This window comes from Gallinula chloropus, assembly GCF_964237585.1.
Source record: "Gallinula chloropus genome assembly, chromosome: Z".
Taxonomy (NCBI): Eukaryota; Metazoa; Chordata; class Aves; order Gruiformes; family Rallidae; genus Gallinula; species Gallinula chloropus.
This window is the reverse complement of record NC_140089.1, coordinates 90,009,815-90,022,867: the sequence shown is the minus strand read 5'-3', so window position 1 is coordinate 90,022,867 and position 13,053 is coordinate 90,009,815. Positions and strand designations below refer to the sequence as shown.

Genomic DNA, 13,053 nt, shown 5'->3' with positions numbered 1-13,053 from the left:
GCCAAGGGAGGTAACCAGGCCTGGCTGGTGAGGGGCTGGCTGCCTCGCGCTGGGAGCGCACTGGGAAGCAGCTGGCCTGCAGCACAGAGCTGGGCACGGTATTCCACAGCAGCAGTACGGACTGCGGGATGGATGGGTTGGGAGCAGCCCTGCAGAGAGGGACTTGGCATCCTGGGGGACAAAAACTTGGCCATGACCTGGTGGTGTGTGCTGGCAGCCCAGAAACCCACCGTGTCCAGAGCTGCATCCCCAGCAGTGGGACTGGCAGGCTGAGGGAGGGGGCTCTGCCCCTCTGCTCCGGGACAGATACCCCCCTGCAGCTCTGCCTCCAGCTTGGGGTCCAACCTCAACTGCCTGCGTGCCTAGAGGCAGTGCAACGGGAGGGGTGGAAATAAAAGTGTCCCAAGACCTTCATCAGGATGTTTTCCAGCTTTCTTAAAACTCAGGCTTTATGAAATGAACTTGCTATTTTTTTCTGTAGCAGCAGTGGCATTCTTAATCACATAGCTCCTAAAATCTGTTAGTAATGTTTCAAAACTACAAAATTGGCGTTACTCAAAGCAAAAAAGGAAAATATTGTTCTATCTGAATGCACAATTCTGCAAAATTGAGGTTTTGGAGGAAGGGAGAGAACAAGTTGGCTGAACCAGTGAAACTTCCCATGTCATTCTGATTCTTGTGGGGTTTAACTCTCCTGATCTTGATGACTGTATTACAATACCCATTGCTGTATTAGTACATGTCATTACCTCTTAAATAATTTTGCAGTGTTTTAACAAATAAACAGTGCAGAGAAATCAAATTTATCTGGTTTTGCAGTAAATTGTGTGGAAACATCCAGTATTTGAATTTTAACTTCATAGGGTGAATCTATTTCGAGGTGTTGGGGTGAAAGCGAAGTATATCACAGAGACTCTGAGATTCCCAATTAGAGTTTTTACTTCAGAAATGTTCAGTGGAAACCTCCCTTCCACCGCATCAAAACCTGACTGCTGGCTCTGTGTGTACCAGGCACTGTTCCTCTTGGAAATGTGCTCGGTGTGTGGAAGGATGTGACTCGGGCTGCTGGTTACACCTTTGCTTGTGCTCTCTATAGGAGCCACGTGCAGGAAGTGAGGCAGCAAATCGTTAGGTGCTTATTACCTGTCAGCACAGGGGAACACGTATCAGAGCCCACATTGCTGGGAGCAGTGGCATCTCAGCAGAAATATGGAGGAACAGCACGAGCATTGTGGGCTTTCCTGTGTTCACACGTTACATACGTGGCTGTGGCACTGCTGAGTGTTAGATGCCTTTGGTGTCGTTTAATTGGTTGTCATTGGGCTGAATGCAGTAGGGTTGTTGGTTGTCAAACACCTCCTAGGCTGGATGCTTCTAAGTGGGGTGGAATAGTGTTTTGTCTACTTGCATCATATTTGAGTCAGTCTTCGCAGCGAGGGGCAGAAGTTCCAGGGAGGGGAGGAGAGATACATGGAAAGCTCTTTGCAAAGTGTTACTGTGGGAAATCACATTTTCTGTTCCAGTGCCCAGGATGACTCTCCCGTCTCTCTGGCAATAGCTAAAGCCAGTACCAAAGACCAGGGAATGTATTACTGCTGCTTGAGTAACACGTATGGAAAGGCGACTGCTGAGTTTAACCTGACTCCTGAAGGTAAAGCCCAGCTTATCATTTTATTGATAACAATGACAATGGCAGTTCCCATTCATTGTTTTTTTTACTACAAAATCTGTTTCTGTCTTTCCTTGTAGTATTGGAACATCTCTCAAGTTTTCAGAGTTGTGAAGGTAAGTACACACATCTGCTTGAACGTGTGCTCAAAACTTTGTTCCTTCTGATTTCCAGACAGAACAAAGGAAGGAAAAACCAACCAGACTGAGAGACTTTGACAGTTAGTCTGTAGGAAACTGCGGGATTCCCCTGAAGCCACTGAATGGGTACTGGAGTGTTGTAGGTGGATCCCCTCTTGCAGGTGGGATTGTTTGTGCGGGGTGATGGAGGACCCGCTGTGACCAGCTGTCGGTGTGAATGTGACGGTGTGACTTGGTGCGGTCACCTCCCTCCACACACACTGACCCCCAGCTCATCACCCGCACCGCAGCCCTGCACGCTCGGGCGGCAGGAAAGCTCCCTGGTGGTGTTGGCAAGTCACCTGCTGTGTAACTGTACTCCAAGAGCAGGATGGGCACGGGGGTTGGAGTGCTCTCCCCATGTGTCAGCTTGTGTTTAACCACACTCAGCATAGGTCTTGCTGCAGCTAAAGATAGACAGTGCCCTGCAGATGGGCTTATCAGCTCTGAGCAGGCAGCACCGATCGGGTGCCTTAGGGGTTCTGCTTTCCATTGCAAGAAGAATAAAATCAAAGATTGAGTTCCTGGTTAATATGAAGACAGGGCTTTCAGTAGAGCAGCACTGTGTAACTTTTGATCAGCAGAGAATTTCAGGTGGAGTTAAGGAGCCCTCTAACTCTGGCTTTATATGTGCACTGTTCCCTCTGTGCTTCAGCCAGCAGCAGTGGTGTACAGAGTCTAACCTGGAGATAGCTACAGAGGGGTGCTGGAGGGGCTTTGCTGCTGGGTAGAGTACACCTTCATTCTCCTGTTTATCTTTGCCACTGATGTTCCTTGTAGTCTGGTGATTAGAGAGACTTGAAGTGCAGCTGGAGTTCTTTAGTTTCTCTCAGTGCTTGTCCTCAACTACCTCTTCCCCCCATTTATTTCCCCCATTTGTACTCCAGTGATCATTTAAAAGGGTGAAATCCATCACCTGGCTTGATTTCAGCTGTGACAAACTTAGGCACACATTCTTAAGGCACTGGTACCTTCCAAACCCTCAGGTGGGAGCACTCTGATACCCATTTCTGCTGAACAGAAAGCTGGCTGAGGTGGATGCATTTGCTCTGTGGCTGAAAGTGGCACACGCTCATGTATAGAAACATGCCTCTTGTTCAGAATCACTTAGGAAAGAAAACACTTGTTATTTTCCTCTACCTTTGCTAATTAACCTGTTTTTAAGCATGTGCTTGCCAGACTGAAAAGAAACACTTCCACATGCGAGTCTGTGGCACTGGAGCTGGCGCAGTGACTGTGGTTGATACTTGGAAAGGCAGGTTTCCCTCATGGCCGTGCTGGGTAAGGGTGAGACCTTTCAGCTGAGTGCCTCTATGAGCTTGTTGGCAGACCCTCTGCCTGAAGAGACGCTGAGCTGGGAGTGCACCCAGACTCTGGTTGTAGCAGCAAGTTCTGGCTTTTCTGAAAAGCCAGGCTGGCTTCAGGATGTGCTCTGAGCTGGGCACAGCAGAACCGTGCTGTCGCTGTCTACATACATTGCTGTGCATCAGCTTTGCTGCTGTCTCTGTCTTCCCAAAAAGCAGAGCTGGCAAGATCTCTATTCCCTGAGTGTCTCCTTAGTTCTCAGTCAGCTCAACTTGCTTCAGGTCCACGTGAAGCCCCAATTTACAAGTACCCTGACAGTGTTAAACCCACTGTTTGTGGTCTTTACCTCTGGTTTTCCTTTGCTGTGCTCTGTGTTGTCTCCTTGTGAACCTGAACTACCACCTTTCTCCATGCTGGCTTCAGACAGACAGGCAACAAGCTGTGCTGAGAGGAGCAGGGTTCCAACCCGCACTAACCTGAGTGAGGCCATGTGTTCTGTGCCCACCCAGCATCTCCACTGCTCTGTGGAGAGAGGCATTGGGTTCTCCCACGTCCGCCCTTTCCGCGTGCCTGCAGAAGGGCGTTGTGCAGGACAAAGTGCCCTTGTGTTCCAGGTGTGGAGGAGATCGAATTCATGCAGCTGATGTTCAGAGAGGATTTCATCAGTGACAGCTATTTTGGTGGGAACCTGCGTGGGGCGATAGCCACGGAGGAGCTGCACTTCGGGGAGGGCATGCACCGCAAGGCCTTCCGGAGCAGAGTGCTGCGCGGCCTCGTGCCCGTGTTCCGCCCCGGCCACCCCTGCGTGCTCAAGGTGCACAACGCCATCACCTACGGCACCAGGACGCAGCACGACCTCGTCCAGAAGAACTACAGGCTGGCACTGCAGGTAAGCATGGCCTCTCCTGTGTCAGCAGGGAAAACTGCCTGCGAATGCTCCAGCAGCTGATTGTGCTCCATAGGCATGTCATGCAGGGGTGCTCTGTCTGTCTGTCTCACGCAGGGGTGCTCTGTCTGTCTGTCTCTGTCATGCAGGAGTGCTACGTCCAGAATACGGCGAGAGAGTATGCCAAGATATACGCAGCTGAAGCTGAGCCCCTGGAAGGCTTTGGGCAAGTACCAGAGTGAGTATCCTTACATTTATATACACACCCAGGTGTCTCTATGTGTGTTGTCCTGTGCCACAGCTTCCCACTGACTGCTGGGAGTGGTTTTTGAAGAGGAAGAAAGAGGAATCCTGAGAACAGTGTTACAGCTGGAGTCACACTCCAAATAACACTGAGCGTCAAAGGGTGACAGAGTTCCCATTCTAGGATAGTAAGGACTGCAGACAGTAAATAGCAGGCAAAATGAATTTGATGAATTTAAAGGAAATTATTCACACTAGCAAAGTAACACCAGGAGGTGATAGTACTGTCAGTGTCCAGTAAGGGCCTTCCCGTGTTCCTTTGAATATGAAATCCTGAGAGGAATCCTGAGCATTCTGAAGCTGGTGTGGAGTCACTCCTCAGGCAGGTTCTCTGTGTAAAGGCACAGAAAGCTCAGCTCTGATTCTGTGTTTCCCAAAGGCTGGTTTGTTCTGTATCCAAAGTTTTCCATTCCCGAGGATGTGTACATGGAGCAGTAGCTCAGTGCAGGTTCACCTCTGCCTCTCCGAGGCCAAGTGGCACCCTGAGGATTTGGTAATAGATCTTTTTCAAAGGATTTGCTGTTCCAGTGTCAGGCTACAGCGTAGACTTGAATTTGCAACGGATGGTTGAAATTCCATCTGCCCGGCTTCAAGGATAAGACCTACATGCTTGATGGCAGGCTAAATCTCCATCTCCCTTTAGATGACACATCTCCCTTTAGATAATCCCTGGAAAACAGAACCAGGTAAAACACAAGCTCTGGAATGATCCCTTAAAGCAACCATTTCAGGGTTAGGAATAGTGATGGAGATGCCAGTGAAATCTTTTAGGGAGAATATTTGTGTGTGTCAGCTTCTTTTCTGGAAATTGACTGCTCTTGGTAAAATTTGTGCTTGGGACAGTTCTCTAGGCACAGGATGTAGTTTTGGTATGAGAGAGAGCGAGCGAGCGTGTGCCCTGTGAAAACTAGAAGTCTGGTACAATAACAGGCACATGGAACATTCAGATCTGGTGCTTTTGCCTAAAGAATTGGCTGGAAGACAGCAGCTAGGAGCAAAAAGAGATGGCATGCTATGCTTTTGGTTTGCTTTTTAATTTCAACATTTTAAGGCTAGATTCCCTTCTCCTAGCCAGCCCTTGTCAGACCAAGCTTGCATTTAAAAGAGGGCATATTCCTTGCAACTTTTTATAAGAGAAATAAAGCAAGAGAAAAGTCATCCATGTTCTCCAGTTAGCTTTAAAGCTACAGCCTCAGCCTGTCTGGGCACGCTTGCCTGTGAGGAGCAGCTGGGGAAGGGCAGACAGCACTGCCCTTTGTGGTCAGTGGCCTGGCAGCTGGGCATTTCTGACAGGGAGGGAGATTCTGTGCCCTGGGGTTACTCAGGGCACTGCAGCGGGGTGGGACTGACATCTCTGGTAACCCCTCACCCCTTCCTTCTCCTTTTGGTGGGCAGAGATGGGGGTCTGGATGGAGCCCCATGTGGGAGGAAAAGCTCTTCACTTTAATGTGCTGGCAGAGGTAAGCTGATACCACGCCTTGAGTGGGTAGGGTAGAACTAGACAAGTGCCTGTGGCTCCAGCAATTGCTCCTTAGAAAGAGGATAACTACTGGTATTCAGGACATTTGTACTGGTTTAACTGGTGTGCTACAGCAGGGGTAAAATACCACAACTACAATTGCACGAATGGTGTCAGAAAGGTGGTTTGTGGACTGGCACTGTAAGGCTTCCACAGAAGTGCTCTGGTTGCATGTGCACAACTGATTCTTCTAGACCTCCTTTCAGCTGTTCACAGAGCACAGTCACACGCTGCCATTCCCAGCACCCACTGCAGGTGTGTCTGGAGGCAGCAGAGAGCAACACCCCTTTGGCATTGTTGCTGTAAGAGAGCGAGTAACTGGGACCGTTGTCTGGGGGCAGCCCTTGCCCCCAGCTGCTCTGACACACTGCTGGGAGCGCTTGTGAGCCCGCTGACAAAATGTGGTCACATTCTGATACCAGCTCCAGCTGAACAGCTTTCCCAAATGCCCTTACCTCAGAGCAGTCTAAATTCCACTCTAACATGCACTGCTATCATCTCTTTTTTGCTCACTCTGAAGTTTTCATTTCAGAGATTTGTGCTGTGGTATCAAAGTGGAGTGGCTCAGGTTTGCAGGTGCTTAACGCCAGGGAAAGACTGAGTCATGTACCACTCAGACTGAGCAGCTAAAGCAGCGACACTCCAAAATAAGCCAGTGCCCTCAATCCTGCAGAGCTGAGGATTTGGGATGTACTGGGACAGCATTAGACACCCTGCTTTGGAAAAGTTTACATCTGAGTAATTAATACAAAGAAATAAGAGCACAGGGGATACTGGGATTATGTTCTGGAGCTACCTAGATCTGAATCTTATCCAGGTGTCTGCTGGCTTGGTTTGGACTTGGTAGCTGCTCATTCCTTCTCTGATCTAATTTTTTGGCCACTTTTGTCTGTTTCTTTCTCCACTGACAGAACTCTCTGGGTCTTATTCCTTTGTATCTCTTGATTTCAGGATCATTCCTATTTTTCTTGTTCATCGCCCTGCTAACAACATCCCCTACGCCACCGTGGAGGAGGAGCTGGTGGGGGAATTTGTGAAGTACTCTGTCAGGGATGGCAAGGAGATAAACTTCCTGAGGAGAGACTCAGAGGCTGGCCAGAAGTGTTGCACCTTCCAGCACTGGGTGTACGAGAAGACCAACGGCAGCTTGCTTGTCACCGACCTGCAAGGTGGGTTGTCTGAGTGGTGACAGCAAAAGGGCTTTCCCACGACACAGGCTGGAGGCTGTTCACAGTCAGTCCCAGTAACTGCAGAGCTTCCTGAGACTGAGTTCTGAGTGAGGTTCTTCTGGGCTTGGGTGTGCTTCTGGCACTGCTGCATGTGCTCCTTCCAGTACCCTGGCATGGGCAGAGTCTTCTCCAGATGTGGACAAAATAAGAGTGTCAGGGTGGGTCATTTTCTGGCCTCTTTTAACTGCACTGTGTTTATTTGTGTGTGCGTTACCCGAGGGAATGGAAAGACCTTAATTAATTGCCAGCTTCAGCAGCAGAGGCAAAGTGAGTTAATCTCTGCTGTATTCCACTGTTTATCTCATCAGCAGGGAAAGGGAATTTCTGCCTAACTTCAGGTCTTGTAAGACAGTTTGGAAAAACAAAGTCTTGCACTCCTTAAGAGGAGATCTGTTCTTCCACTTGTCCTCTTAGCCAGTGAGGACACTCACATGAGTCATAGCTGGCCTTTGCCTCCCCTCCCAGAATGAGTGCAAGGTCTGGTGAATGAGAGGCTTCCACTGTTAATAACATCCCAGTCCTTTGCTTCCTGTTGTGTTTAAACACTGACCAACAATCCCAGAGCAGTGGAATGCTCCACAGCCAGGTCCTGGCCAGGCTTGAGGAAACATGTTCCTTCACAAACGGGTGAGGAAACGCCCTCCTGGCACTCAGGAGACGATGCCCTTATGCCCCTGTGTGTGTGAGATGCTGGGCCAGTGCTGGTATCTCAGCACAGCATGCATGGGGAAAGCACACCCTTGTTAAAGAAACCCACAGAAAGGTGGAATCTTAAAAAATATCCCCGATTCTTTACAAGAGAAGGCAGGAAAATGATCAACGAGGCATCTGAGCAAGACCCCTGAAGTAATTCAAAGGGAGAAGAAGGAACAAAATCCTAGTGATAAACATTGTAGTCTGAGTTTGCCCAACATTAAACCCACAAGCCCCCAGATAAATACACACATGGGAGGGCAGGTGCACAAGCACAGATTCTGTATGTTTCTTAAACTGCAACCCCTCCTTCCCTCCAGCCATCCAGCATGGGAAACAAGCTCTGTTTATCACCCTGCTGTCTGTAAGCCACTGGTATGAGACTGACTTCTAGAAACTGCCACAGATACAGAGCACAAACATCATATTTTTAGTTCAGGTACTTTGAAATGTTTGGAAAAAATGGTGGCAAAGAATTAAAATTAAACCCATAATAAGTAATATTTAATGTATCTGTATCATGCTCTTGAATCTGAAGATATTCCTAGAAGCTCTAGTGTAACGTAAGCTCTCTGTGTCCTTGATGCCCTGTAGGTGTGGGAATGAAGTTAACTGACGTTGGCATAGCAACACTGGCCAAAGGGTGAGTGAAAAGTCCTTTCTCTACCGCATGGGTTTGCTTCACACACCAGTGGCTTCACAGTGTGAATCTGCTGAGGGAGCATGCACTGGAAATCCATTCGTGCTTTAACTCAGGGAGGAAACAGCCCTCACCTGACTCTCTTAATTTCTCTTTGTTCATGCTCATGAGAACTCACCTATGTGGGACACACGCTGATTTTGTTCTGAAAGGGTGGGCTGCACTCCAGATGGGGCTTTGCTTTTCCTTCGCACCTCCCGTGAAATTGGCTTACTCAAAGGGCACTTAAAGAGTGAAATCAAGGTCTCTGGTGACTTAGGAGCAAGGAAAGCACTTCACTGTAAGAAGGGAGGGCTCAAACTGCAGGGCCAACGCTGGCTTCAGCCTGGGGTACAGCAAAAGACCCAGTGTCTGTGCTGTCCAGAGCTGGTGACCACAGAGGAAATGCCTCAAACCCCTGCAGCTGGAGCTCCAGCTGGGCTTCCCCTGTAGTGCCTGCCCCAGTAAATGCAACCACGAGTGCTTGTTCCTGTCTAGCCCTGGTACTGGAGCCTGCTGCCAGTAGCCAGGGCAGCCCTTCTCCCCTCTTACTCCTCCACCAGCAGGGTGGAGGCTGTCTGCCGCAGTGCTGTGGGCACGAGGGAAGGAGATGCCCTAAAAGGGGACAGGGTTTGTACTGCCCCTTTCACAGGGCATTTGCGGGGACTGCATGAGGGAATGCAGCTGGAATCCCTCTTGCAGCAAGCAAAGGTGACAAGGCTTTAGAAAATGTATTTATGACACCAGCTTTTGCAAAGACTCTTCCTCAGTTCAGAACTCCCTGAGTTACTTTCCTTCCCACGGCCGGTAGTGACCCTCAGCTCCTCCTGAGCCCTCTTCTTGTGAGCTGCATGGGTGGAGAGGAGATGTCTGTCTAGCTTTGCATCACTGCTTATCTGATAGAAAAGGAAATGCCTTATGGGACTTGATGGTATCTCTTTCCCTCAGGAGGGAGAGGTACATCACTACAAGTGACAGTATGATACTGTTATGGTTTTAACTATTGTTAGAGAAGATGCAAAGATGATTTTTTGGTGTAATCACCTATGGAAATTCCCACTGTTTCCTCAACCTCTCTTTGCAGAGGAAATGTCCTCACAGACAGCTCTTCTCAGGCTGGGCCAGTCTCATCAAGGCAAACCAAAAATCACCTTGGGAAGTGCTTCTGTGGTCCTTCATGAATGGAAAAGCATTCCTGCTGTTTCTGGTTGGAACAATGAAATACAATTTGTATTTCACTCTTAAGATAAAACTTGTGATCAAGGGTAAAAAAAAAGTAACACAAAGTCCATGTCCCCCAGCCCTGGCAAGCTCGTTGTATAGTGGAGCTGTCACGCAACCTGATGTCACAGTGCCAACTGTTACCAGTGAATTTGCCAAACCAGTACGGTGACTGTGATGAATTATTCATGGCCATTATCTATCCCCCCCCCCCCCCGTGTTTCTTGTAAGCAAAGCACCATAAACAGCATATATGAAGAATTTGTAGCTGCATTCAGCATTGCTCATAGCTGTTAGTGATTTCTGGGGGCCCAGACTCACATTCCAAGCCTGAACAAGCGTTTCTGGGTGAGCATTTATGTGTCCTTTGTCTCCATCTTCCCCGCCTTCCTGTAGAGCCTCTGGAGAGATTGATGTGTTCAACAATCAACCCTCCTCAGGGTCTTTCGGAGCTGTTCTCCTTTCTGCCTCGTGTTCCCGTGAGCCCAGCAGGGCCCTTTGCTCGGTGGGCGGCAGCAGCTGCGGCACGGTGCGTGTCGGTAGAGGGCAAAGCCTCACCACAAACCGAAAGGCCGGGCGGTGATCCCGCAGCCAGGCAGCCAGCCCTCGCACAGCCTGCGCGGCGGCTCTTGGCCAGCCTCCCAAAAACAGTACGGGGCAGCGAGGGGTTGGGGAGCTGAGCGCCAGCGCCCAGGGATTTATCCCGGAGTGGCACACACAGAGTGAAGGGATGGGGAGCGCCGTGCCCCACGGCCACGATGGTCAGCAGGAGTGCTGCTTGCCAGATCAGACCTGGAGCTCTGGCTGGTTCAGGGCCTTGACAAACGTAGTTCTACTCGACATGGCAACGAGATGCACAGTGGAGCTGGAGCCTGGGGGCAGATCCAACACCCTCATCGGATTTACGGAAGGTTTGGTTTGGGCCAGCCCCTCTGTCGGGTTTTATTTGTCAGTCCTGCAGCCAGTGCATTGCTGTGCAGAACAGCAGCTTCCTGCTCTCAGGCTCAGGGTGGTCAGGAGATGGGTGTTCCCAAGCACAGTATGGACTGTACGATGATGTGGAGACCTCCCCCCAGGTACACAGGCCACACCGACACAGAATGGGTTGAATGAAGCTCCCAAGTGGTGCCAGATCACAGCACAGCCACGGTCACTGGGTCTGTCCAGGGCAAGCGAGGCAGTCTGGAAGCACACCAGGGCGGCTCTCTGGAAGCGGCGAGCAACAACCCACAAACAGCTGGGAGAACTCAGGCAAAACTTGGGTCTCAGGTCTGTGGGTGAGTTTTCCTCTGGCCTGCTGTAAGGCCCAGGGTGGTCTGATCTGCCCAGCAAACCAGGCTCGTTATGGCCCTGCTCTTCCACAGTGGACAAGGAGTGTGACCTGGGCCACGTCTGTAGTCAGGGACCCACCGCAAGCCTGTTGAGGGGGATCAGGATGGCTGATTTAGGAGCAGAGCTAGGAAAGTAAAAATAGTTGTGTGGTTTGGATATAAATGTTCTGTCTCCTGTTCACAAGATATTTATGCTCTTACTGCAAATACTCCTGGCACTTGTTGAATTCTGAAGGTAGGGTTAGCAGAGCGTTGGGCTGTTCATTTAAAGTGGCTCTTACTTACAGTGTAGTCTGAGCAAATGCTGTGCTGTGAGCATGTGGTGTCACTGCAGTGTTGTGCCTGGTTTGTCCCTTGTTTTGTGTGTGTGTGTGACAGCTCACAGGTCACTTTGGAACTGTGTATGGCTGGGGAACCCAGAGGATAGGGTAGAGCATGCACCTCGTACCGTTACCGAAAAAGGAGGGGAGCACCCTGGCCTTCCTTCCCCCTGCTCCATCCTGGCAATTTGCCCCCAGATTACTCCTTTAACAAGTTTTAGATGGGGTGGCTTGGGAACTGAGAAGGCTGGATGAGACTGCCTTCTTCAGGAACACTCCTCGCATCCTTCGTCCCCAAGCAGCTCAGCTTGAGCTTGTGAGCTTGTTTGGATGAAAACAGCTTCTGGTGCTGCCACCACCTCTGTGGGCACCTTGTCACTTCTCCCTAGTCAGAAGAACTGTCCATAGATGTAGAGTGGATTCCAGTTACGTGTTACTGACATGAAGTTTGCCAGCAGACAGTTATATTCCTAAATAATGACGTGAAAATCAGTAGCAGGGCACAGACCACAGACCTGTGCCTTCTTAATCCTCTTCCCTTTTCTGTCCCTCCTTGTTACATGATCTCCTTCACCTCAGTGGCTCAGTTTGATGTTCTGTGACAGAGCTTCTCAAAGCAGCATGGGTGGAAGAGACTTGCTCTGTTTTCAAGTTGCTTATGAGTCAACAGTCATACTCTGCCTCCCTGTGCTGAAAATGAATCTTGAAATCCCATTTGGCTTTTCTTTTTCTTTGTTGTTACAGATACAAAGGTTTTAAAGGCAACTGCTCAATTTCCTTCATCGAGCAGTTCAGAGCCCTCCACCAGTGCAATAAGTACTGTGAGATGCTGGGGCTGAACTCTCTCCGAACCACCCATCAAAAGCAGAGGAAAGCCCCATCCCTGAGAAGCAAAACTCTCCCAAACTCCTCGGCTGTAAAGAAAGTGGTGCCCAAGAAGGCAAGAGAACCTAGAGGCTTCATTTCTTCAGAGCACTGAGTTGCACTGTCCCATCCTGTGAAAACTCCTCTCCAGGACCTGTCATAGCGATAGGTGACCCGGGGGCGGGTCTTTTGCCTTATGATGTCATTTTGAAGTCATCCTGATGCTGATGCCAGCAGCAAGAAAAGGAGCTGATTCTGTGGTTTCAGTACCTGAGATTTGACACTGGGCAAGGTTTTGAAGACAGTCTAAGCCATCTCCCTGGATTATCTTGCAACCCTTCTGTGTACTGGTAGCTGCACATTTCGAGTCTGGGACATTGGGTGCACCACAGGTCACTGGAGAGTATCTTTCCTCCTACATGTCTGACCCTGTGGGTTCAACTGCTGCCTAAACATCAGTCTATTTAAGATGCCACTTAGTAAACATTTTGCACAGTATTGTTGCTCAGGCTGCTATAGAGCAATAGTTTTCTTTTTCTGGATTTTTGCATATTATAACCCTACCATAACCCTATTCTTGTAGTTTTTTCATTTATGTGTGTCTTCTTAGTACAAGAAAAAGACATTTGTGACTGGAGACATGTGTGTCCTGCCCCCCACAAAAAGCTATCACCTTTAAGGTCCTCACAAGGTAACATCATCAGCTTAAAGATGAGCAGCTTTGGTGGTTCCCCATAGAATTCGGTTGGGTGCTTGGCTTTCCTCAGGCCCTTTGAAAGTGATTCCTGTTCTTTACAGAGGTTTTCAGAAGCATTTGTGTGAGGAAATTGTGATCATTCCCAAAGCAGCATGTTG

General features: G+C 49.4%; 1 protein-coding gene across 1 annotated transcript in view; it reads left to right on the top strand.

Annotated features, from left to right (window-relative positions):
• ALPK2 (alpha kinase 2) overlaps positions 1 to 12,756 on the top strand; it is a gene marked incomplete at its 5' end in the record, with an annotated part of 30,486 nt that extends 17,730 nt beyond the window's left edge. The window contains 7 exon segments of the mRNA XM_084278547.1: positions 1,524 to 1,651; positions 1,750 to 1,785; positions 3,768 to 4,042; positions 4,189 to 4,277; positions 6,813 to 7,030; positions 8,378 to 8,426; positions 12,079 to 12,756. Of these exon segments, the coding sequence (XP_084134673.1) occupies positions 1,524 to 1,651; positions 1,750 to 1,785; positions 3,768 to 4,042; positions 4,189 to 4,277; positions 6,813 to 7,030; positions 8,378 to 8,426; positions 12,079 to 12,313 (1,030 nt within the window). The 3' untranslated portion in view covers positions 12,314 to 12,756.
• Positions 12,757 to 13,053: the final 297 nt, after the last annotated feature.